Raw genomic sequence first — 26170 nt, forward strand, 5'->3', positions numbered from 1 at the left:
AGAATCGATTTCCATAGGGTCAGTAACGGTTCTCTCGGACGTAGACAGGTCCCTACGTCGAGGAGATTGACGGATTGCAACAGCGATTGGGTTAGGACAGAGAACACGGGCATCTACACGATTGGTTACTCAAGCACCAGATTGGGTGATGGATCGGGTTGAGCATCGGGTTGGAAAAGCGAAATGTTCAGCCAGCGGTTGGGAATGCGGAAAGTTTCCTCTTCCTTGGGATTCTCGAGGTTCCACGGCATCACCTCCGGTTGTAGCAGCGGCGGAGGTTGATCTTCTTCCCTTCCTTTGGTAGGTTTTTGTGTGTGGCTCCATTATCGAATCCTTGAGAAGAAAAAAAACTAAGCTTCGAGATTAATAGGGTTAGTTCCCAAAGAAAAGCAAATACCACTCGAGTTTGAGAGAGAATAGAAAGTAGGGAAACTAAAAGCTCTATGGTAGAAAGACTTATCGGTGCTGCTGAGGGAGCTTGGGCTTCACCGAGAGTGGGCTTGGCTTGTGGAATTCGGACTCCACTCGCCTCCCGAGTATAGACACGATCAGGGGCATCGAGTACGGTGTCAGGTTGACCCTCGGGTTCCCCAAGTTTTCCTTTTTCACTTTTTCTTTTTTTTTTCTCTTTTGTTTTTTATAAATAAATTTGCAAAAATAGAAAACAAGATTTAAAACAAATAAAATAAAAGAACATTAAATAGAAGATACCTTTGGGATTTCCTCCCAAGTGAGCTTGTTTTAAGTCACTAAGCTTGACTCATCATGCTCCTTAAGCATGTGATCTTTGAGGGAGAGGTTCTGGAATCCTCTCCACTGTAGCAGACTACTTGGTTTAAAACTGGTGCAACTCATTTTGTTGGCAACTGACAGTGGCATGATGCTGACTGAAGCTTTAAGGTCGCACAAGCAATTCTTGAAAATCCAAAGTCCTATCGAGCATGGCAAAGTAAAAAGAGCCAGGATCCTCCAATATTTCCTCGATTTGCAACTCAGGATCTAAGCACACTCCACTCCTGAGAATCTCAAACCCAATCTCCTTGACAGCTTCCTTAACCTCATTCTCCAGCCGAGCTGCCTCCTTGGCAGATTCCTCTTGAAGTTCGTGTGGTGGCAAAAGCTTAAGAGGTGGAGCTTTACGCTTGGCCATACGCTCTACAAGTGCCTCCAGTTGGATGTCAAGGGCAGCATTGAACCTTTCCTCTAGTTCCCCTTCTGCTGCTACAAGCGGTTGAGGCTGATCTTTCATCTCAACATCTACTCGATGTGTCATCCGATCAGGACCATCGGGTGTGTCATCGGGTTTAGCCTCGGATAGTTCTTCAGATTGTGATTCTCGAACCAGTGCTCGATCATCAACTCGATCGCTCTCCTCGGGTAAAGGCTCGGGTTCGTAATCGGATATGTAGTACTTGGCTTCATTTATCCCATAGTGATCCATAGCCTCCCCATCTTGATCATCACTGTCCCCAGTGAGGTAGTCCTCATAGTCATCGTCAAGGAAGATGGCCTAGGCAGTGGCATAATCCTTTGGGTTCTGAACAGCTTTACCTGGAAGTTGGTTGATCTTTGGAAGTTGTTAGTTGTTGTGGTGGCCCTCTAGGTACCTCAGCTTAGTGTTGAGGGAATCATACTTAGCAGTCAAGTCACTATATCCTGAATCGATTTTGTTGCTCATCTCCGCAAAACGTTTTGCATTGTCCATAGTAGCGGATGCTTGGTTTTGTATCATCTGCTGAATTAGGCCGCGTAGTTAAGCTTCTTGTGATTGGTTCTGTGGGCCTTGGTGTTGTTGGAATCCATGTGGTGCAATGGGCTGGTGGTAATTTCCAGAGTATCGCTGCTTAGGGGCATAGCCTTGATTGTACTGAACAAAAGGCTTATGTTGGACCTGGTTCCCTTGAACTGCAGATGGGTAGGTTTGGTCCTGAGGATTGGCAACATTTGGGTTTCGGTAAGACAGATTTTGATTCGGCTTGTAATTTTTGTACCCTTTGTTGTAACCTCCTTGGTTGTTGATGTAGTTAACATCCTCTATATGTCCAGTCTCCCCATCTTGTTGTAAAAACTGCTCTTCCTCTGACATTGCATGAACATGCTGCTGCTGGTTGAGGAGCTTGTCGAGCTTGTCATTAAGGGCTTTCATATCCCTCTTGTACTTGGCATCTTCTTCTCCAGTAGATCGCACATTGCGATCGTACTCCTCATTGTAGTTCCCATCAGATTGAGCCAAGTTCTCCACTAGGTCCCAACCCTCATCAACAACCTTGTTGAGGAAGTTACCATTGCTTGCGGTGTCTAGCAACATCCGTATCTTGGGGACTACTCCTCTATAAAGTGTACTCAGCAATGAAGCATTGATGAAGCCATGATGAGGACATCTGGTAGTGTACCCCTTGAAATGTTCCCAAGCTTCATTGAACGTCTCATTGTTCTTCTGAACAAAGCTGGAAATGTCATTTCGCAGCCTTGCAGTTCTGGAGTTGGAGAAGAATTTGGCCAGGAATGCCTTCTTGCACGCTTCCCAAGTGGTGATGGACTCCTTGGGGAGTGATTTCTCCCAGATGTGTGCTTTGTCTCCCAAAGAGAATGGGAAAAGCTAGAGTTTGAATCCATCCTCACTAACTACATTTATCTTGGTGAGGCTACAGAGCCTATCAAATTCATCCAGATGATCCAATGGGTCCTCCATTGGCAATCCATGAAACTTGTTGCTTTGTATCATCTGGATGAGACTACTCTTGATCTCAAAATTGTTATTCTAGACAGCAGGTGGCACAATGCCATTCCTTTGAGTGTGAGTAGATGGAGCATCTCCTGCTCCTATGTTGGTCCTTGTTTGAGGAGCTGGTGGACTGTTCTGATTGTTCATTGTCTCCTCAATGATTGATGGTTGCGGTTGTTGAACTTGTTGTTGTCTGAGTAGCCTTGGTCTGTCGATGTTGTCGATGAAAGGACTCAGGTTTTGGCTACCTCTGGATCGTGTTTGCATGCACAAGTAGGTGACCGAGTGTGTACACAAGTGTCAACCCGATCCAGGTGATCGAGTGATGGGTCGGGTGGGTGCTTGGGTTGTACCTAAGATTCAAAACAAATAAAAGCGAAAGCAAACAAGTCAGATTCCGAACCAAAATGGAAAATAGAACTTGATCTAACAAGTGCTGAAATCCTAAACGTAGCAAAATTAAATTCAACCAAATGGCAACGGCGCCAAATTGATAACAGGATTTTCACCTAGGGTATTAATTCCCTATGCAGTTGTAGTATAAAGGGTTATCAATCCAAATGGTTGTTATGCTAGCAGATAAGATGCAATCAGAACTGTGCAAGCCAAGCCAAGCTATAGTTGGGTTTGATCTAACAATCCTAAAATAAATAAAAGAAAGCGAATATAAACAAGGAACCACACGACCTAAGCACTCGATGCAAGCATTCGAGTACAGGATCGGGTGGGGTGATCGAGTAAGTAAGATAAGCAAGAACAGCTCAAGGTGTTACATGAAGCAGGTTATCGTGTACCTGTTCGTTTAAAGGATCGAGTGATGAATAAAAATACAAGCAATTAAAATACAAAAGCTTCTAAGGATGGGGTAATCGAATCCTAAGTGTCCCTGACCAATACAGATGTCTTACATGCCTCAAGCAAATATTCCCTAGACAATGAATCTCTAAAATCTTGTTAAAACACTCTCGTGATAGAAACAATCAACCTTAAACACTTCCCTACCCAACTCTCGTTGGAGAAACATGATCAAGCAGGCATTAAGAACCGATTCATTATTGTCAATAAACCTCTTACTCATCTAATCTCTTAGGCTAAGTGAGTAAATCTCTAGCATTGGTTAATTCAAGCATTTCATCTACACCTCTCGGTGGTAAAACACCTTAGATCTAATCTCACCCTCTCGGTTTGTTGACAGCATTAAGAACACCAACCTAGAAGGGAATCTAAAACATATACAATCAAACTAAGACATCCTAACCGATCAAGAACACAAAATCATCTATCCCATCCCTAGAAACTTTGCTACACTACTCAGAAATCATTGCAACAAACATAAAAACATGCATGAACGAAAATTGCATTGTATTAAAAGATAGAGTAGAGAATATAGAGTACAAAGTAGAAATCTAAAGAAATAACAAAAACTTATAAAATAAATCCTAACAAAAGTGAAAAGTGTTTTGAGTCGCTCTAGATCTCTCCCAGAAGCTCTCGCTCTCTGTTTTAGGGTCTGCGGCGTGCTCGTTTGCGAGGAAGAAGAGGGGGGTTTATATATGGAAACCCCTTTGACCTAGCTTCCCAGTCCTGCCTGAGGGTCTACTCGATGGGGTACATGAGGATAAGGTCGGGTTACTCTTCAGATGGATCTTCGGGCTGTTCTTCCTGCTCTTGGATCCTCCTCGATCGTGTTGGGGTTCGGACTGTTCTTCCAGCTCGATGGCTCCTTCGGGTACATACTCGGATTTGTCCTTGTTTCTCCCCATTTTAGGCTCTAAAGCACCTGTTTTCATCCAAAGTATGCAAATGCAAGAATGCAACACCCTAAATAGCCTAAAAGTGAATTCCTACAGTTAATGACCTAAAAATGCTAAGGTAAGGGTATAAACGATGCAGAATGTAGACAACAAAAGATGCTAAAAACATGTAAATTAGAGAGTTATCACATGTCTTGAACATTAAGTCCCAAGCTCCCCAAGTTGATGGTTTAGATAGAATTCCTTGGTTGCTATGGCGACTTTGGAAGGCAAGAAACGAGCTCATTTTTAAAGGAAAGGAAATTAACCCTCAGGACACGGTAAGAAAAGCTTTGGAGGATGCTGATGAGTGGAAACATAGAAAGCAGAAGGAAGACGTAGAAGGAACGCTCCCTGTATCAAGATCAATAATAGATCAGAAATGGAGACCCCCGTCTGAAGACTGGGTGAAGTGTAACACTGATGGTGCTTGGAATGGGGTGGAGAATCAAAGTGGCACGGGATGGTACTCAGAGATAAGGAGGGATCAGTCAAATGGATAGGAGCACAAGCCATTCGCAAAGCTAAATCTGCTATAGAGGTCGAATTGGAGGCAATTAGAAGGGCACTTGTCATGCTGTCTCGCCTGAACTATGATCGCATCATCATCGAATCAGACTCCTTAGGCGCAGTTAACTTGCTAAATAATGAGGAAATCTGGCCGGTTTTTGCTCCAATGCTCCAAGACATCCATGATTTTTTCCGTTAGTTTAGAGACATCAAAGTGATCTTCTCACCAAGAGGAAGTAATGAAGTGGTGGACAGAGTAGCAAAGGAATCTCTTTCTTTCCAGAATTATGATCCTAAGTTTTACTCTTCAGGGTCTAATTGGATTAAGAATGTTGTATTAAAGGACAAACCCGATGTATTTTGATATGGGTGAATTTAAAGTTGAAATTGAGCCGAAAAAAGAAAAAAAAAAAGTTACGAAAATAAATAAACTCATTTTTAATTGGATACATAATTTTTTAGTGCGAAGAAGTAGAACAACAAAAGCATCTTCTTCAATAGGAGTGAAGTAAGGCAAAATCAAATCAACAAAACTCTGAATTGATCGAAACTCTCGTATTCCATCATCACCATCCTCTCTTTCAAATCAGCAACAGCGAGAGTTGCAATATCTCTCCCACTCTCTCTCTCTCTCTCTTTAGCGATAACAATCAAACATTGAAAAAAAAATCCCAAAAATAAGGGTTTAGGCAAAAACCCTCAAGAGTTTGATGCCCAAATGCCCATTCCCAATCCGTATCAGCTACTTCCTCAACCAAAGTCGAATCCTTTCGAGTTACCCAGTTAAGGTTAAGTTCTCTTTTACTCATCTCCCCTTCTCTTCTTCTGTTTCTGTTTCTCCTAACCCATCAACGGAAGCCAAGAATCCATCGGAAGCTCCAATCTCGGAGCAGGTGTTTAAATCGGCTCCCAAAATGGGTTCTTACAAGTTGGGTGATTCCACTTTATCTTCAATGATTGAGAGTTACGCCAATTCTGGTGATTTTGCTTCGGTGGAGATGCTTTTGAGTCGAGTTAGATTAGAGAACAGAGTCATTAGTGAGCATAGTTTCATTGTCGTCTTTAGAGCTTATGGGAAAGCACATTTGCCTGAGAAAGCTGTAGACTTGTTTCATAGAATGGTTGATGAGTTTCACTGCAAACGTAGTGTTAAGTCCTTTAACTCTGTCCTGAATGTGATTATAAACGAGGGTCTTTATCACCGTGGATTGGAGTTTTATGATTACGTTGTGAATTCCAACATGAACATGAACATTTCTCCTAATGGTTTGAGTTTTAATCTGGTCATTAAGGCTCTCTGCAAGTTACGGTTTGTGGACAGGGCGATTGAGGTGTTCAGGGGAATGCCTGAGAAAAAGTGTTTGCCTGATGGTTATACGTATTGTACATTGATGGATGGATTGTGTAAGGAGGAAAGGATTGATGAAGCGGTTCTACTGTTGGATGAGATGCAGAGCGAGGGATGTTCACCAAGTCCGGTTACATATAATGTGTTGATTGATGGATTGTGCAAGAAAGGGGATTTGACACGGGTGACAAAGCTTGTGGATAATATGTTTCTGAAAGGTTGTGTTCCTAATGAGGTAACTTATAATACGCTTATTCATGGTCTATGTCTCAAGGGTAAATTGGATAAAGCTGTTAGTCTCTTAGAACGGATGGTGTCTAGCAAATGTATCCCAAATGATGTCACATATGGAACACTCATTAATGGGTTGGTTAAGCGAAGACGAGCAAGTGACGCGGTGAGGTTGTTGATCTCTATGGAAGAAAGAGGGTATTGTTTGAATCAGCATATTTATTCGGTTCTTATAAGTGGGTTGTTTAAAGAAGGCAAAGCTGAGGAGGCTATGACCTTGTGGAAGAAAATGGCGGAGAAAGGTTGCCTGCCCAATGTTGTTGTGTATAGTGCTCTTGTAGATGGTTTATGCCGTGAAGGGAAACCAAATGAAGCTAAAGAGATACTTAATGGAATGATAAGTAGTGGCTGCTTGCCTAATGCGTACACGTATAGCTCTTTGATGAAAGGATATTTCAAAGTTGGTCTTAGTGAAGAAGCGATTCAAGTGTGGAGAGAGATGGATAAAACCGGATGTTCACGAAATGAGTTTTGTTATAGTGTTCTTATGGACGGTCTTTGTGGGGTTGGGAGAGTTGATGATGCTATGATGGTGTGGTCGAAGATGCTCACTATCGGGATCAAACCTGATACAGTAGCTTATAGCTCAATGATAAAAGGTCTTTGTGGTATTGGCTCAATGGATGCGGCATTAAAACTTTACCATGAGATGTTATGCCAAGAAGAACCCAAGTCACAACCTGATGTTGTTACTTACAATATACTTCTCGATGGCTTATGCATGCAGAAAGATGTCTCTAGAGCAGTTGATCTCTTGAACTGTATGTTAGATAGAGGTTGCGATCCTGATGTTATTACGTGTAACATCTTTTTGAATACTTTGAGCGAGAAGTCAGATTCTTGTGAAGAAGGGAGGAGTTTTCTAGAAGAACTTGTTGTGAGGCTCTTAAAGCATCAGAGAGTATTGGGCACTTGTAAGATTGTGGAAGTAATGCTGGGTAAGTATCTGGCACCGAAGACCTCCACTTGGGCGTTGATTGTTCCAGAGATCTGCAAACCAAAGAAGATCAATGCCGCCATTGATAAATGCTGGAGGAACCTATATACTTGAACATTACTTAGCAGTTTTGTGCAAATATTGCATTCCTTCCAACTTAAAAGCCTTCCATGCTTGGGACTTTTGGGCTTCTGGAGTTATGGAAACCCAGAAATGCGCTCGAGAACAGGTAAATAGATCACCTATACTTGCAATTCTAACTCTGTAAACATGTTTTATTTGATATGAAAACATGTTTGTTGCCATTTGAGTCCCCATTGCCTATGCTTCAGACATGTTTGATTTGAGATCTTTGTTCTGTTTCTTTCATTGTTTAATTGATTGCTATTTCTTTCTGCAGCTTAAACCAAAAGGAAAGATCTTCCAAGTCTTATTGGTCTCTCCATGTTGCAAAACTTCGAGCTCAGAGAGGCAAAGAGAAGTCTGTGAAAATGATCAGCAATGCTCCATAAGCGAAGCTCAAAGATTCTTGTCTGTGATTCACCTGTACTTATTTCGTACCTTGAAACTATTTATGGTAACAATACATTCCCTTCTAAAGAATATATAGGAAAATTCAAAATTTTGATATCTTTGGCCCAGCTCTACCGTTGTTAGATTTCAACGAGGGGAATCCGTAACTACTAACTAGGTCACTGTCAATGTCAATGAGACATTCAACAAAGTAAATAACTTGTATCTTCTGTTTAAATTCGGATTAAATAAGTCTGTTTCTTGCATACACACAAATGCAATCAGCTCCCTAGCTAAGCCTAGAAATTCTCATGACGCAGAGCAAAGAAATAATATTTTAATTGACAATATAGTTCTTGGATTCATTTTAAAGTGATACATAGAATAACCCTTCCATACATATTCAGACTAAAAACAAATGATAGATCAATCAATTCAATACTCTCACAAGATGCTATCAGCTCTTGATGGTAATCTCCTAAAAAAGTTCTGAGGAATAGAAGGTATATTGAAAACCCTACTCCTAGGATGTCTCATGACGTAGAAAGCAAGAAACGTGAGCAGTAACTTCATGGAGACGAAACAAATCACTCCACAGCCAACAAGACAGAAGGCTAAGAACAGAGATGTTGCTCTTGGATCCCTCCAACTCAACAAACTTTTCACTCTTTCTCCTTGTGTAGCCAAATCTCCCAACACAATCATCATCCTCCCTGCTATCCCACGCAACCTATCATACCTTTTCTTCAGCACATCTCCAGATTTCGCGCTTGGAAACGCATCAAACTCCTCGTCTAGCTCATCAGGCAAAGCCGAGTCAGCTTTAGACAGCTTTATATCCATGTGTGGAGGATGTCTCGATCTCAAACTGAACCTGTATAACCCAAACACAAAGCAGTATAGTAGCAACGAGACCACGCAGTACTTAGGGAGAAAAACAACGAACAAGAAAACGACATGGATCAAAACCGTCGTGGCCGGGCTTTTCCATTTGCAAACCTCATCAAACCATTTCCAAGCATCGATCCAGCCATCGAAAAAAGCAACAAGACGTTCGAAATTCGCTCTTCCTCTTCTTAGACTCCACATGTTTGATCCCACATCGAGCATATACTCAACAACATCTCTTCCAAGTGCTGGCTCATTGCGCCCGAGCTTGATGCATAGAATGTGAGTAGCTTGATGTCTAAGGCTGTCTAGTTGGTAAATAGACAATGGAAATATGTAATGCATTTGTGGAAGCAACGGCTCTGTGTATTTCTGAAGCATATCGATCATAGAAGTCGTGGTGAACCTAACCGCAAGCTGAATCTCCCCCATTTTCTTAACCCCATCTGGTTTCAAAACCATTAAAGGATAAGAATGTGTGTAGATCTTCGATGTTACAAGGGTCGATAGACGTATCCTGATCTTCCCAATCCTCGAATCTTTGATCAGACGGTTCTCGTTACCAGCACCAAATAAATTCAGATTATCGAAAACACCAATTGTTATCACCGTGTAAGGATCATAGACTTCCCAAGTATACTGCTCGTTCCACTTTGGATCAAAGGTGTCTACAATAGTCCTCGTTCTCACCCATTTTGTTCCATATTTCGCAACGCAATACGCATCGGTAGTGCCTCGACCTTCTCGTGACTTCATCGGCATTAGACCTGTAGCGTTTAACACGCCTAGCGCCAACACACCAATAGCCGGAGTCCATAGAAGCTTAGCAGAAGCTCTGTAATCGCTGCTATACTGAATCGATTCATCAAGAACGTGATAACCTCCGTCTAAAGAAACCCTCAAGTGAATCCTCCCAGCAAATCTCCTCGCTTCTCCATTCTCACCAACGTGTTCCACGTTGTACCATAATGCCGGCACTGGACCAGGAGACACCCTCCTCTCAACCTGAGATAACTTTATCTCACACTTTCCTAAACAATCTTCTTTCTGCCCTAGCTTATCTTCCACGCTAAGTACCAAACTGTCCTCAAACGGCTCAACCGCTACAAACATCATATCCTCATTCCACACAGGATTCACACTCTTGGTCTGCGAGATCCGACTCCTCACAACAACGTTGCCAAGAAACCCTTTAATTAGAATCTCTGGATTGGTCCGGTTCTGATGCAACAGGACCAAATCCTGAGCTTCGATTAGGGTAACTCTCAAGTACCAAAGCCTCGGTGAAAGATAAACCTTAGAGCGCGTGTTCACCACGTTTTCTCCCGTAACCGTCGCCGAATCCGAATGCCAAGCCTCCGAGAAAACCTCATCAGCTTGCGTCCCAATCCAAACAGATAACATAATCTCTCCACCGATCTTGACGCCGTTTCGATCTTCCAATCTATACCATTGAGGAGCCAATGGACTATCAGGAGGAACACGTGTAGGAATCTCCGCCACATCGAACTTACACCTCCCGACAATCTCCTCGTCGTTTGAGTCATCTTTGTTTCGTACGACCACTTCTAAGATGTTCCCTTGGAGACGAGCTTTCGTGAAGGCGAAGGTTTCGTGAAACTCAGGGTTAGGGTTTGAGTTTAAGCTCTGCTTTGTTCTCCCTTTGTAGCTTCCGATCTTGACTTCGATGAAGGAGTCGTTGGCCGGTAAGGCTCGAGCACGGACGATTCTAGCGTAGAGGAAATGCATCGCCTCCACGAGATCGAACGATGACGTCAGCTTCTCGCCGCCGTTACCAACACCATTTCCGATTTTGGGACTTGTCTCTTTCAATGAGAAATCTCCATTTCTGTTACCGTTACCATTTCTGTTCCCGTTTCCGGTACCGTTCGCCGCCATTTCCTGTCGTATGTTCAAGAAAACAATTAGAAAAACAAAACACAGAGAGAATCTCAAAATGTTCTGAAGAAAGATTCAAACCTAAACAGAGTAATGACTTTTGTTCTTCCTTCTTCTTCACGAACTTTTGAAACTGTAGGGTTTTCTTTTTTGGTTTATTTGGTCAACGTGATTTGCTGGGTTTAAGCAACAATAAAAAGTGGAAATCATACGCTTAAATGTTTTTTTTTTTGAATGATTTTAAAATTATACCATCTTTACATTTAACCTCATATTAATTCCTAAAATATCTCCATAATAAAATTCTGTTTTAATTGCTCAAAATGAAAATAAAATAAAATAAAACTTTAAGCACTCAATGAGTATCTCATCATAATTACTTTCGCTAATTATTCGGAATCGTTTATTATAAAAAGGAATGAAAGATTAATGTCATTTACACCATAGTTCGGTTATGCCGTTCTGGTATCTTTCAAAATCTCATATATCTTGAAGATTTTAAAAGACATGCTATATATGTAGGTTTAAATCGGAAATGTTTGCTATATATTTTGTTTCTTTGAAAAAAAAAATCTTTGATATATGAGATTTTGCATTTTTCTTTTCAATCCCTTATATAATAAAACGGAAGTACACAACCTCTTTTTTGTAGACTATATAATTTTTATAAGTTGGTTACAAAATGGGTTATAGATTAAATATAAGTTGATTACAAAAAAAAAATTATAGATTAATTGGTCAAACTGTAGGCTATGTGAATACACTTAAGGAATATCCCAAAAAATCATTTTAAAGAAAATATTCCAATGATTTATATAATTTCCAAAATAAAATCTTCAGTATTTCATGTATTGTTACAAAATATATACTGTTAGACATAAAAATATACTGTTAGGCGTAAAAAGGAAAAAATCTTGGCAATTTATCACACTTAATCGTGATTTCCGAAATATTATTGTGCAGTTGAAAATAAAATCTTATCTAAGCAAGTGTTATATATCAAAAAACTTTCACCAAACTTTTTCAAATTTTAAAATAAAAACAAACAACAAACATAATCATTTCTCATACATGAAATTACAAAATTAACAATATAAAACTTACAAAATAAGTGTTTTTTTAGCCATCATATTTAGCATATGATTTTATTGCATAATGTTTTATCCAAATTTTTTTGAAAAAACAATCATATAAATTATTTTTTATTTTAAAATTATAATATAAATAAAGAGAATTTCAACCCGTGTTGTAGCACAGATCTTAGGGGGGTGTATTGAAAGTAGATTTTGGAGGATTTTGTGAAATTTAAAAAATTAGGATTTTAGGAGATTTAAGTGGATTTTTAAGATATTTTGTGGAATTGTTAGATTTCTCATTTTAGAAAATGAAAAGACAGTTTGTGATTTGGTGAGATTTTAAGAGATTATAGTGGGTGATTTTAAGAGATTTTTAAAACACAAATTAAAAAAATGGATTTGAATAAAAGTTGATGACGGAAAGATATATCAATGGACAAATGCTAAAGTGGACTGGATTCTATCTGCAAAAATAGCAGAGACACTCCTCTGCAAATGATGTATTCGGTAGTGAATGTGATGATACGTCTCCGCAAATATTCTGCAAACATTTCCTACAAATACGTTTCTGCAGGTGAGCTGGTTTTGACTAGAGAAAGACAATCAATCCTCTGCAAATCCTTTGCAAAAATTTCAGAGACAACTCCTCTGCAGATGTGATGGGAGTTTTATATATTTAGACTCACAAGCTTGTAGTCTGTAGTGACAATCCTCTCACTAAAACAAAACTGATCTTGATTCTCTCTGCAACGTTATTTGTGGTAATTCTGATTGTTGTTATTCTATTGTTCAATTACCACTAATCTCCTCACTTTTATGAAAGCAAAGAGAAACACATTGATGAAATGTACAAAAAACAATCAAATAATATTTTGGGATTGAAAACGAAACATACAAAAACAATATAAAAAGAAATTAGAGTATTTGTGTCGCATGAAGATCCCACATTCATAGCATTGTCCACGTATGTATCAGTTTCATCTCTCAATGCATATAAGCTTCAGCTCTGACCCTATGCATATTTCGCAGTCTCCAACTCTCCATTCTCATTCTCTCAGAACTCATCACCAGTTCCGCTTACATGCCTTATCCGCTCGAGAAAAGAGAAGATGAAAGATTCGAACACTTCTAGCGCTGGCCCGTTTCCAGATGGGAGATCCATGGATCGTCTAATATCTATAAAACAAAAGCGATACTTTCCATCTCACATTGTAATATTTTGACTGAATTGTCTTGTTCTTCACCTCTCCTCCTCTTTCGCCAGTCCAAACTCCAAAACACGTCGTTAACTCTCAGACAAGGTCAAGTTACTTTGCGATTTGAACCCATGTTTCTGTGACGAGTGATGAACAAAAGAAAAGCAACAATGAAAACGAGAGTATATGTTTTTCTATTTTTTTTTAATATATATAACAAATCCTTCAAAATAACACCTTTGAAGGTGTGATTTTTTAAAATGGATTTCTAATGTAAAATTGTATCTAAAGTCTCCCAAAATCTCCCAAAAGAACTTTTACGATTTGAAAGAAAAAAAATAGTTATGTTTTGAATAACAGTTGATTTTATATGACTTTTTAAAATTGTTGATTGAATAACAAAAGATTATGAGTGATTTTGAATGATTTTAAGAAATTCCATATTCAATAACACTAGATTTGAGAAGTGATTTATAAATGACCAATTGAATAACAAGTGATTTTAAAAAATAATAGAAATCCTTCAAAATCCTCCAAAATTCTACTTTCAATACACCCCCCTTAATCTAGTACGAAACTATTAAAATAACAACATAAAGAAAGATAGTAGTCAATCATCAAATCTATTTTTTAATACCGTATCATAACAAAACCTAAATCGGTGGACTTTTTAAATATTTGAGTAGCCAAATCAAAACCAAGAAAACAAAAACACAGTTTCTTTAATTATGTCAATTTTTTTCTACAATTAGTGGCACTTTTTAAACAAAGGCATTTAATTTGATTTTGACCAGGCTTATCATAAGGTATGATTCATAGCTTTTTTACTCAAAATTAAACTCCACTCGATTTACCTCAAGAAGAAACTCCTCTTTCACACTAGCTAGCGTCACATATTATTCAGAGAAATCCTTATGAAACATGAGCACATCCGAGGCGGATCGAAAGTGAAGAGAGTAGACAAAGGGAGAGATATTGAAGCTCTACAAGGTATTTGAGATAGTGAATTGGTCAATGTGATAAGAACATTAACGAGAAATGGGAAAATAATTTTTTTGAAGGCAGTCACTCTCACTTACGTGTAATTGAAATTTTACATCTCTGTGTTATAAATATTTATCGACTTTCATGCACTATATTTGAAGATACCATCAAGTTATTGCGTGCATTGTACGGTACCATTAAGGATAAGCTTAACAATGTTTCATACATTTTAAGAATCGGACTAATTCCATACAAATGCAGTTCCAAGGAGTACACAACGACAAATAACAACAAGTGACACTGTTTACTGTACATATTTCGTGGAGTCTCTATGAGATACAAGACTCCACTCTGTTTCTTTTAAAGAATGTTTTACATTTGAGACTCTAGAAACTCCAAGATGGCCAAACCGACTGCACCAACATCGTCATCCAACACATGTTCAGCCGGGGAATGACTTATTCCTCCACGACAGCGGACGAACAACATTCCCACCTGCCGGAAAAAAAAATCTCTTTTAAGTGTATGAACCAAGGGACAACAAACCCACAGCTTATAAGCCCTAAAACATGTGGATGCCTTTTGCAACATCCTAAAAGTGTTTGGACTGGCAATAAAGTCTTGCTCATTGGTTTTCAAGTGAGGAAGATTTTTGTGAACTCAAGAGAGATAAGCCTTTTACACTAAGAAGTTTGAGTCTCAATTCAATTACCTTAGTTAAGTAAGACATAGCCATAGCATCATGTCCTGCTCCGCTCATTAGCACGGGGACCTCGTCTTGGACCTCTCCTGTCATCTTCTTAAGGGCACTCTGAGCTGCCGATTTCAGCTGTGAACTCAAATGCGGATCTGACATTACTGCGTCCGCATCGTGCTGCAATGATGATAAATCGGGAACAAGGTTGGTAAGAAGAAGATCATGAGGGAGTATAAGGTTTTAAGAATTGTACAACACCATTTACCTTTCTTTCAATGGAGCACAAAAGCGATCTTTTGTCACATATCTTGTACATCCTAGTTGATAAGTCATGGAGAATAGCATTGCGTCCTACATCATCTATCGTACGTAAATCCACAGTGAAAGTTACCTGAATTCAAAAACATTCATCACAAGACCAATAGAGATAACAAAGACGTAAGGTAAAAAGAAGAGATTAGTTTCCATTCTCTCACCTGGCCTGGGATAACATTGCTAGCACTTGGCCATGTCGAGATCTCCCCAACAGTACAAACAAGTGAATTAGCAAGTGATTCTATTGTGTTCTCATTGCATTGACCGTTGCAAGATAAGTAATCTTTAGGGTTTTTGCAAACACTTTCCAATAGTACAATCAGTTCCGCGGCACCAGTCATAGGGTCCTGACGCATTGACATTGGAACTGTTCCAGCATGTCCTTGAGATCCTTTTACAGTAACCTGTAGAATTCTGTCCATTTGGGTTTCAAGTAGCCTTCTCCAAGGTTAAACATGAAATTTTGAGCTATGAATACGTTACCTTGAGTCTTGTCTGCCCTGCAATTCCTTTTACTACTCCTAGAGGATAACCAACCCATTCAAGCACCGGCCCTTGCTCGATGTGAACCTACAGGAAAACATTCATATTAAACAATCATTATACCACTCTTGAAGGCTCAAATTCATTAAAAATACAAAACAAAACCTTGCTAAATTATGATTCACCTCAACATATCCCCAAACAGATGCAGGATCATACTTCAGCTGCATTAAATTTTCCACTGTTATGTCTATGTCATTCTCTTTAAGAGCATCTTGCACAGAAATACCACTGAGCGAATGAATATGGAAAAAGTGAGTAGGTATACTCAATCCACATAAGGAGAAGAAGATAAGGTCCTCGAATAAAACCTTTTATCAGTAACCTCCAACCGAGAAACTGGCATGATTCCAGCCAGAGCAGCACTGCCTAGGAAGGTACACTGAAACCTCACTCCTTCCTCATCACTAAATGCAATCACCTGATAAAAACGTACATAACATAGGTTTCTTGTTTATAATTTCCACTGGTTACAAAGAATAAATTCATGCGGTATATATGTCTGGACAAACCTCAACAGGTCGCTTTAGTTCAGCCAATTTGCCATTTACTTTCAGAACCTTTAATGCGGAGATTGCAGAAATGATGCCTAGTGAGCCATCATATTTACCAGCATCAATAACAGTGTCCTGTTTTAAACAAAACAAGATACAATTGTTAGCATTATCACCTCACTAAATATCACACAACAAGTAACAAACACCGAATTGTGAATTACCATATGGGAACCAATTAGAAGAGCTTGTGAGCTTCCATTCTTTGGTTCTACTCGACCATGTAAATTACCCATGTAATCAACCCATCTGCACAAAAAAAAAAAGTTCAATTTTTTCATCTACCAAAGAAAGTTTTGTAGATAACTCCATAAACAACAAAAGAGAGTAGACTTTGAAAACTGACGTTGATAAACCGGCATCTTCCATCCACCCCCGGAGAAGATCTATTGCTCTTACGGATGCTGGACTCATAAAAGTTCTTTCTAGGTGGGCAACTGCATCACTCACCTGCGAATTCAAGAAAATTAAACCAAAAAAAAAACTAAGACAAATCTATCTCTATGATATTTCAATGGTAAGATCAAGAGTAAAAAACCAAGTATGATTTCCTAATGTTCAATAACAAAGAAGCATTCAGTTGTAAGATAACATTAGCTGGATTCAGTATAATGATAAGCTCATAGCCTATTTGAAGCAAGAGAACATGTGAGGAGGCACGTGAGGAGCTTACTTGAGTGAAGAAGAAGATATCTCTAAGTAGTAACAAACTTTAGAGAGTATAAATAGTTAGGAGAGTCTATTGTAAAGACTCATCCTGCGTGATCATTGAAGTAGAGAGTTTGTTAGAGAGCCTGCGTGCTCTGTTCATGGTGATAGGAGAGGAGCACTGTAACTCCTATCTTGTCATCGTTTATATTAGGAATTGAGAAGAGAAGAGATAAGAGAGAAGAGATCACACCTTCAAGCTTATCATATAAGAAACTTAAGAATAGTTTCATTAGACTGGAACAGCCAGAAAAGAGTTTTAAAAAGGCATTGATTAAATTAAGAGCAACCCTCCTGACTAGCTTATATCAATCATGTTGGTCAAACGAGCAAACAAACATTCCAAGACGTATCTCATAACAAGGTATAAATTATATTAGAATACAGATCGAAGAGTAGAATCGTGAAAACAGAGAACAAGTGAAAGCTAAGCAAGTTTAAAACTTTCTTTGATGAGTATACCTGTCCAAGCTCGTGTAACCTTGCAACAGATTCGTCTCTTAGGATCGTCTGATGCAGATCGTGCTTCGTCCCTTCGGTTTCACCGATTCCTTTTTTCGATAATCATACCAAATAAAAATCAAATTCGGTAAGAAACAGAGCAAAGAGATGAACAGAGAGCAGCATCACTACATTATAAACACACAGAATCACAAATTTTGAGAAAAGGAGATTTTTCAAAAAATGAATTTAGTTGGTGCAGACATTGTGAAACAAGAACAACACTAGCTAGACAGAATCTAATCTAACAAGACTGAGAGAAAGAGAATGTTCCGGAATAAATTTTTTTTAAAAAAATCCCCTTTTTAAAAGATTTAATAGGTTTCGAATTAATCGGATAAATTTTACCGAGAGAGATTTGAGAAGACGACGACGAAGACGAGGCAGAGGAGGAGGAAGAAGACGATGACGATGAAGAGGAAGAGGAGGAGAGAGCGAGAGGAGATAACAGAGAAAACACGAGACACCAGAATAGCACAAGCGAAGGATGATGATGATGATGGTTATGATGATGGAAGCTAGTGTGATGGACATGGGAGAGGAAATGATGAGATCTAGAGGAGGAAGAAGAAGAAGAAGAAGGAGAAGGATGAGGAACCGCCATGGCTGCCGGTTGCGAAGAGCTTTTTTTTTTTAACGATAGCGATAGTAAACAAAGACAGCCACGGAACGGAACCACAAAACAACCACCACTCGCTGTGTTGTGCTGTGAATGTGATGATATAATAGAGACGATGAAAGGGCTCACCTTTATTTTATGGCTTCCATGGCTGAGATAGAAGACGAGGCGGCTGGTGGGTACCCACTAGTCCATCTTGGACGTCAGATGGGGCCCATTGAAATTGATGACGTGGTGATTCTCAGTGGAATCTTGTGGAGAAGGTCACATGTGGGTTAGGAGAGGATTCAATTCATCATGTGCAATCCCAAATCTACCAAAACCAAATTTGTTTTTCTTGGTACATTTAGTTTATTTATTGTATTAGTACACACTAATCTTGAAATCTAGAAACAAATCAATATCGATAGGCGTTAAACACTTTTAAAACATTCATTAATTATATAGCATAAGACGCCTAATCATAACTTTTACATTAAAAAAAAAACGGTTTAAAAATATTCATATGTTATATAAAAAAAAAGAATTACATCATAGATCATAAGGATTTTAAAACATTCACTATAAACGGATGCCTACAGTTTAAGAGTTTTACCAAACCCAAAATTTAAGAAAATCCAAATATCAAGTTTGGTAAATTATGTTTCTTCCACGATTGATTCATTTTCTTTGTTCTCTACGTCGGAAACTTCATGATCTTTCTTAAAAACAGTAGTTTATTTACTTATTTTAGTGTAGTAGTATTAAAAATAAAATGTCTAGTGATTTAGTGAGTCGTGATGCACTTTTTTTTATATGTGAGTATTGTGACCCACACCCACCAAACCATATAACGAAGTTTCTAGCATCTGACGGCCAGTATCCCACGTGATCACCGCACGTGACACCCTCGGTTATATCCTGTGACAGCTTCTTTAAAGTTTAGTACTAATTTTTACTTACACAAACTTGTACTTGTAGTTGTAGGTTTTTGTTGATTACCGACATCATTTATTCAATAGTCTCCGTATAGGGTATAAATTAAAACCAAAATTAGTTCAAAATCCATGAATTTCGGATACATTTTCAGGTGACAAAAATATTGTTAACAAGTCACTTGGTTTGGTTGTTGTTGTGGTTGTACACGTAAACCATTTTGTTAATTTGATTAATCCGAGTCGATATGTTTGTAAATTTTCCAACTTTTGGAGAAAACATATACTCCTTCCATTTCATAATATAGGATGTTTTAGAGATTTTTCTTTGTTTTATAATATAAGATGTTTTCAACTTTTTAAGTAACTTTTAGATTATTTTTATATTTTCTTATTATTTATTGTATGCAGTCTTGTTTATGATTGGTTGAACTTTTTTAAAGTGATTATTTCTTAATCTGCATGCGTCCACTCAAAACATCTTATATTTTGAAACGGAGAGAGTAATAAATTGGCCCGACTTTAATTATTGCATTACCTAGTCATGCACATTAACATTCGTTAAATAATAAACTAAGAGGTCATATAATCGTCCATGAGCATGTTTGTTGTTGATACGACAAATCTATTTTCAGGGTATCCATATATTTAATTTACAAACCAAAAAAGTGTATTATTTTAGTTTACAACATATAAAAATATCTCAAAATTTTGCATACCTAAGGTTTTAGTGTTAGCTTACTCATCACTTATTATAGTGCGCAAACAGTTGAAATGTGAATAATTAAACGAGACAACGTATACGTGGAATCAGATTAAAAAGTAAGTACTAGGCCCAATAGATGTAAGCCCATTAATGAAGATCTGCCTCGAATTACCGAATTTTCTTTAACCGAACCGGAACCGGAATAGGCAGCCAATGATTTTGAAGTCCGGTTTTGGTTATAGAAGACTGAATTTGTATGTTCTGTAGTTGTGAGAAGAAGAGGAGGCTCGTCCACTTCATCAGCGTATGGCGTGAAAATTCGTAACCTTTCGGTTTGAAAGATTTTAATTTGTCAACCTCCATCGCTGCTCCGGTTTCTTCTTCGAAAGCCCTAAAACTGAAGAAGGTTTGTAAAAACCATGGAGAAGGTTTCATCAGCTTGCGCCATGGAATGGAGCATCAAGCTCGAGAAATCTCTTCGTTCTAAAAACCCAGGTACCTTAATTCCTTTCACTTTTCAATTATGATTAATCTTTAAGTGAGAAAAATATATTCTTTAGGATTAAGGAGGTTGCTTTGCTTTATTTGGTGAATGTAAGTTCTTGTTGTCTATCTACTCTGGGAACTATGGAAAGTTAAAGTTTTGATTTTTTTGGGGGATGTTTATTTCAGTTAGAGCCGTGGAAGCTATCTTAGAGACTGGTGAGAAGCTTGAACAATGGAGCAAAGAACCGGAATCTGTAATTGCTGTTTACAATTTATTTGGTTTAGTTCCTGAAGAAGATAGGCTTTTTTCCAATACTATCTTGTTGAGGCTGGTTGACGGGTTTTGTGTTGGGGATAAGATTGTGAAGCTTGCTGTTGTCCGGGTTTTTAAGTCTATGTTCAAGCTTAGTCGAAGGAAGAACGTATGTGAATCTGCAACTTGGTTTTTGTCAAAGGCTAGGGTGTATAACCACTTGGAACTTCTTAAACGAGTTAAGAATGTTTATGACAAGGGTGATACTGAGACAAAAGCTTTGGCTTTGATTCTGTTTGGTTGTTGGAGAGATTTCGCTAGCGAATTTGCTCCGGTTCGGTACTTGATTTTCACCAGTATGGTTTCTTCACATGAGCTGGAGGTAAGCATATCTCATTTAAGTTATTTTCTTTTATGTTTTTGGTTTAGATGATACATCAAAATAGAGTTATCATTACTCACGCTTGTGGCATTGTGTTTTGCGGCTAGTGTATTTTACTGGGCATGAGGACTCATTCAATAGTATAGTTGTGCATTTTATAACTCACAATTGACATATGGAAATTTATAAGTTTCACTGCCAGATCTTGTGTATGTCAGGGGTTTCGTTTAAGTTAGTTTCGAAGATTGATTGGCTCCGTTTAGTCTAAGTTTAAATAAACATCTCAACTGGCTTCCCTACCCTAATGCAATTTGGACTTGGTAGTTGGAATATTCTTTGTTGGAGAAATTTAACTGTTCTAGTCCATTTTATGCTTGCAGGTAAGATCAGCTCTGTTTGCTGCAGCTTGCTTTTGTGAAGTAGCAGATGACTTTGCTTTAGTTGTTTTGGGGATGTTAAATGACATGGTGAAGTTCCCAGATATAATGCCAAAGACCAGGTTAGCTGCTGTGCAAGTTTTTGCAAAAATGGGATGCTCGCATGCAATTTCTAATAGAGCATTCAAGGTTCTTTGTCTAATTCTTATTCTATCTGCTTCTAATGCTCAAGGATTTTCATGTATAGTATATAGTCAAGAATTTTTTTGGTAAAGAAAGATTTGCTGAAACTGCAATTTAATTTCGCTGTTGTTACCAGCTTGAGATTTCAAAATGTAGTAGATTACTAGATTAGAGTACCTACATGTATGATGAAACTCTGTGAATGTAAGAAATATCATAGCAACACATTAAATAAGCCATCTGTATTGAGATTCAGTCAACCATTATTTTATTGCAGATTTGTATGAAGCTAATGCTGGAATCCCCAAAAGAGGACAATTTGGTTCCATTCTTGGTTTCCCTGACTAAGCTTGCTTCAAGATCTACTTATCTTACTTCTGAACTGGTATGTTCTTTTTCTCTTTATACCTTTTTCTAGTTGTTGCTTTACACAGGTCTCGATGAATTGAATGTTTTACAGTCAATATAGTGGCCCTTGTGAAAAAATTTATGTAGCGATAGAAAGCCATTGTTTTGCTGAGTTTGATTTTCACTAGTTGATTGATATAAAATGCAAATTAGGCATCAGTCTTGTTTTGTTCTGTAGAAAAGGAAGCTAATCCTCTATATATTGAAATACAAACTAATAGAAAAAATTCTGATATTATTCAATGTGGGTGCAGGCAGAGGTTATCATGCCCTTTCTGGGTGAAGATAAGACTTCTCATGTTCGAGCTGTGGTATTGAGGTGTCTCCACTTTCTCGTAGAAAGAGGGATGTGCTTCTCTCTTGTCCATGAAAGAGAAATTGCAAGTGTTTCAAGCTTGCTAAAGCAAGAAGGGCTCTCATTAGATATGCAACTTAAAGCTCTTCAAATTTTTCAGAAGGTGATTCATAAGCCATATATATTATTATGTTTTTGGACATGCTTACTGAAGCTTAAATTGCAGATACTTGTTTCAAATTGAACATGCTTACTTATCTTTGATGTGAATGCAGATACTTGTCTACAAAATCTGCACTGCTGATGCATCTGAATTCCATCAACTCGGATCTATTGTTGAGAATGCATCTCATTCTGAGATCTTCTCAAGCAATTGTCTAGCTATCAGTATATTGGTGGGTATATGGAAAGAAATAGTACGGACAGCAGAAATAAGATCAATTGAGGTTTCTTTAACGTCTCTACCGCTGCAGCTCGTTGTATTAATCATGGACAGGGTCACCTTGCTAGGACGCTTATGTTCGGATCCTTCTCAAGTTGACTATGCACTAGTTGGTGAGGTTCAAGACCTCTTCAATTTTCTTTACCTAGTACTAGGAAAACATTCTGAACTGAGGCTGCAAGTTCTTGACAAAGTCATGTTATTCCTAGATTATATTGTGAACCTAAATGATGGCTTAAGAAAAACAGATGGAGATCATGAACTGCTGCTTAGTGTTATCAGTTATAAAGGCAAAAGAGGAGCGGTCATGAGGTCAGAGTTTCTAGCTTCTATACACAAGTTCCTGATAGTGTTCTTGGAGAATCTCGAGGGCGATGATTCTCTTTTGTCTCAAGTTTATGAAAAGGTGAAGCATATCACTGAGTGTGTACGTTCATGCCGCTTCTTTGATTTCCACACACAAATGGTATATACTCTGCTATTACATTCTCCAGTTCTTTGGGGATTCCCTGTGAATGATGATGCAGATGAAAATTCAGGCGTCTCACTTGTTGCTGATATAGTTAATTATGGAATCGTTTCTCTTGACTGTTCAAATCAGATTTTGATGGAGAGAGACTACTGGCCTGCTTACAGAGCTGGGGTTTACGCAGCACGTTTGGGTGCTTGGGTCATCTCTGCTTTGATTTTTGACAAGCTGAAAACTAACGTCCAGTCTGATGTTAACTGTTTTTGGTTAAAGTCATTAACCTATTTATCTCATGCTGAGGGGAAATTCCAACTGCTTCTCACACCGGGTGATAGTTTCAAGTTAGTCAATTGGTTGAGAAGTAGCGGTTATTTACCAGAACTCTCCAAAGAGGCATCTGGAGAGTTTACCCACTGTGTAGCTCTTCATGATGCTTATATGAATTTACAATCGTCTGTGGGAATGTTGGGGAATATTATAGCATCAGGTGAACTGTTCTGTTTCCAAACGTGGTTCTTGGTTCTAAAGACTCGGGGACTGGAAACTGTGATTGATCTCGTCGAAACCCTCGGGCTGCTTAACCAAGATATCCGCAACAAGAAGCAAGTGGAGGAAACGATCTTGATTGGTTGCAATTCTCTGCAGCAGCTTCCTCGAATTTCTCTTCAGCTACAAAAGTTGGCAAAAGAATTTGATATGTTGGCAAAGTGTTTTATAGACATAGACGACAGCAGTTTTAGCATAATCACAACATCTTCACTGAGCTGTTCTGTTCTGGCTTTTGCTGCTGGAATAGCTCTTTTCATTCCAGATTTTTCTTTTCATGAAGCAATGGTTCCTTTCACTTCACAAAGTGATCTGTGCTCGAGGCTTGTACAAGATTTAGTTCAACGGCTAGGGAAAGTGGATCCTGAAATCTGCGAAAAGCTCAACATACTCATTAGGGCAAACAAATCAGTAAACTGTTTACACCTGCAACCTAGGAATCAGGTATTGAGAGTCTGTGGCAAGGTGAAGATGCTGCTCTCTATTTGCAGAGATGTTCTTGCATCCATTCATGGATTGCAGAATCAGTCAATATCAATGCAAAAAGAGGAGATTATGTCTGAGATTACTCAAAGTTGCAGGACTCTACTTTCACAAGCAATTATGAAATGGATGCAGATTCCTTTTGGCATTCCAAAACATTTCTTCAAGATAAGGTATTCTCATCGTGCTGGCTTTAGCTCTAATCAAACAAACTCATAGTGCGTACGGTTCTATTTGAAAAATATTCTAATTTTTCTTTATCACCAGATCACTATTGATTTTAACTTGTATGAATATGTTTAACCATATATAAATCTCTCCTGTATTTTCTCGGCTAATATGTTTTTCTTTGGATCAAATTTCAGGCCTTGTGTCGGTGCCGAGCTATTTGTTCTTAGTTCAGGCGGTGGCAAGCGTACTCCTGATATAGTTTCAGTGGAACAAGGGTTTCAACTGTCACTAGATCTTTGTCTTCAGTTGAAAAACATACAACAACAGGAAGTCCCTGTTCGGCTAAACAAACTGTATTGCCTTCTCTATTCTAAACTAGCTTATCACACTCCAACTCAACACGGTGAAACCAACAGAAACCAGAAGTCTTATTCCCCTTGGAGAGATGAAGATTTTGTAGAATTGAGTAACAAGCTATTTCATCATGCTATAAAGTCTAGTAAGAAGCTGGAAGTTTCAGGTCGATTTGATTGGACCAAAAATGGTGTTTCTACGGTTGTGGAGTTCGAACCAAATGAGAGAGGACAAGGGTTCTCGAGCTGCTTGCTAGATGTTTCGCGTTTCCCAGTTGGCTCATATCAAATAAAATGGCTAAGCTGTTCCATTGACCAGCATGGTTCTTACTGGAATCTCCTACCTCTCAATGGCAAGCCTGTGTTTACAGTAAAGAAAGCTTCATGACTAGATTATAAAACTACGTGTGTCAAAGAACTTAGTTTTGATATGGTGGAAGATTAAAGATCTTAGGAGGATCTAGTGTGGGAGCAAGCAAGAAAAGATGCAGTGATTGGATTGATTTAGAAGCTTGAGACTAATGTCACGTCGAAGCTGCAAATGAAACATGCAACTGTCACGAGACTTGCAGCTTCGATGTGAGTTTTGAGCAACCAATTGCAATCAATCTCGGGTCTGGTCAATGCACACATGGACCATATGGTTAAGGGTTTTGGTTCGGTCACACATAAGAGAGATGTTTGCTTCAACGTTATTTAGTTGAACTATTTTTTTTCTGTTGATTATGTTATGTATTGTAGACCGGGTGATCCTTGTAATGTAGATAACTAGAAAATTTTGTTTAATTAATATATATGGGTCCGGGAAAAAGCTAAATTCAATAATATCCAACCTAACACTTATAATTAGCTAATAATGAAACCAATTATTGAAGGGAGATTTATTCAAATGTCATACATTTTAGGTGATATTACAAAACCATACAAAACTTTTTTTTTATTACTAGGATATTTCGGTTATTTTTCAAAATACCCAGCATGTCCTTGTTTTATGTTACAGGAAAAAACGTAATTACAAAAATGTCATTGCCACGTCAGATGCCACGTCCGAAATCGCTGACGTGTATCAAATAATTCAGGTGTATCGCGTTACAGAGGTAATGACGGCTGAGTTATAGTTCGTTTGGTGGTTGACTTGCCACTTCGGAAGCATCATCCATGTCATCATCTTCTCCGGAAGTACGAAACGTCGTTCCTTCGACTCTTGTTCTTCAACTAGTTCAAAAGTGAAAGATTTACATATTTTTTTACCTTTTTCTTCACCTTATTCTTCCCCTTGTTTTTTCCCTTGTTTTTCTCCTTGTTTTTCATTTCTTAATTACACTCATTCTTCTTCATTTTCTTTCATAGATCCAGTTCAGGTAATTGTTGTTTCCGGTAATTAGGTAAAGAAACACAAATATCTATTTAAAACCGATGATAGAGGGTGTCGAGTTGTGCAGATAGATGCAGAAACAACGCACGACAAGTTTACTTTAAGTTGATTTCTTGTTATAAGTCAGCCACCAAACATTATAACTCAGCCGTCATATGAATCTAAGAGACCTTTCGTTTTCCCTGAAGTACTATAACTTAGCCGTGAAGTAATATAAATCAGATGTTCAC

General features: G+C 38.4%; 3 protein-coding genes, 1 non-coding gene and 1 pseudogene across 9 annotated transcripts; 3 read left to right on the plus strand and 2 right to left on the minus strand.

Annotated features, from left to right (window-relative positions):
* The first annotated feature begins 2363 nt into the window (after positions 1-2363).
* Positions 2364-2470, plus strand: LOC147933852 (small nucleolar RNA R71). The gene has a single exon (XR_015573334.1). It is a non-coding gene; the product is annotated as a small nucleolar RNA R71 (small nucleolar RNA).
* A 3010-nt stretch (positions 2471-5480) lies between these two features.
* On the plus strand, positions 5481-8232 carry LOC104723022 (pentatricopeptide repeat-containing protein At4g20090). The gene is made up of 2 exons (XM_087471250.1): positions 5481-7833; positions 8005-8232. Exon 1 carries the CDS (start codon positions 5739-5741, stop codon positions 7716-7718), a length of 1980 nt encoding a protein of 659 aa, XP_087327376.1. The 5' UTR covers positions 5481-5738; the 3' UTR covers positions 7719-7833; positions 8005-8232.
* A 220-nt stretch (positions 8233-8452) lies between these two features.
* LOC104723025 (multiple C2 domain and transmembrane region protein 11 pseudogene) lies at positions 8453-11069 on the minus strand (annotated as a pseudogene). The gene is made up of 2 exons (XR_015570477.1): positions 10986-11069; positions 8453-10907 (listed from the first exon to the last, which is right to left on the minus strand). The product of XR_015570477.1 is annotated as a multiple C2 domain and transmembrane region protein 11 pseudogene (transcript).
* Positions 11070-14364: 3295 nt separating this feature from the next.
* On the minus strand, positions 14365-18249 carry LOC104723024 (allantoate deiminase). 4 transcript variants are annotated; one of them, XM_087472848.1, is made up of 13 exons: positions 17827-18204; positions 17440-17528; positions 16943-17026; positions 16616-16719; positions 16434-16518; positions 16228-16344; positions 16027-16136; positions 15841-15946; positions 15656-15742; positions 15334-15576; positions 15123-15248; positions 14873-15034; positions 14365-14655 (listed from the first exon to the last, which is right to left on the minus strand). In XM_087472848.1, the coding sequence occupies exons 4-13, from the start codon at positions 16681-16683 to the stop codon at positions 14533-14535; spliced, it is 1227 nt and encodes a 408-aa protein (XP_087328974.1). In that variant the 5' UTR covers positions 16684-16719; positions 16943-17026; positions 17440-17528; positions 17827-18204; the 3' UTR covers positions 14365-14532. The 4 variants fall into 4 exon arrangements, 3 of the variants coding, with proteins under 3 accessions (XP_087328974.1, XP_087328975.1, XP_010439619.1); XM_087472849.1 differs by having other exon boundaries at positions 17171-17528; positions 17827-18202; XR_015571385.1 differs by lacking the exon at positions 16943-17026 and having other exon boundaries at positions 15334-15586; positions 17827-18219.
* Positions 18250-19965: 1716 nt separating this feature from the next.
* On the plus strand, positions 19966-25382 carry LOC104723023 (uncharacterized). 2 transcript variants are annotated; one of them, XM_087475966.1, is made up of 7 exons: positions 19966-20212; positions 20390-20838; positions 21219-21404; positions 21676-21783; positions 22061-22264; positions 22377-24214; positions 24407-25382. In XM_087475966.1, the coding sequence occupies exons 1-7, from the start codon at positions 20137-20139 to the stop codon at positions 24951-24953; spliced, it is 3408 nt and encodes a 1135-aa protein (XP_087332092.1). In that variant the 5' UTR covers positions 19966-20136; the 3' UTR covers positions 24954-25382. The 2 variants fall into 2 exon arrangements, with proteins under 2 accessions (XP_087332092.1, XP_087332093.1); XM_087475967.1 differs by having other exon boundaries at positions 19987-20212; positions 21219-21337.
* The last annotated feature ends 788 nt before the right edge of the window (positions 25383-26170 follow it).

Source organism: Camelina sativa, chromosome 11 (assembly GCF_030686135.1).
Source record: "Camelina sativa cultivar CO46 ecotype springtype chromosome 11, ASM3068613v1".
NCBI classification, from domain to species: Eukaryota; Viridiplantae; Streptophyta; class Magnoliopsida; order Brassicales; family Brassicaceae; genus Camelina; species Camelina sativa.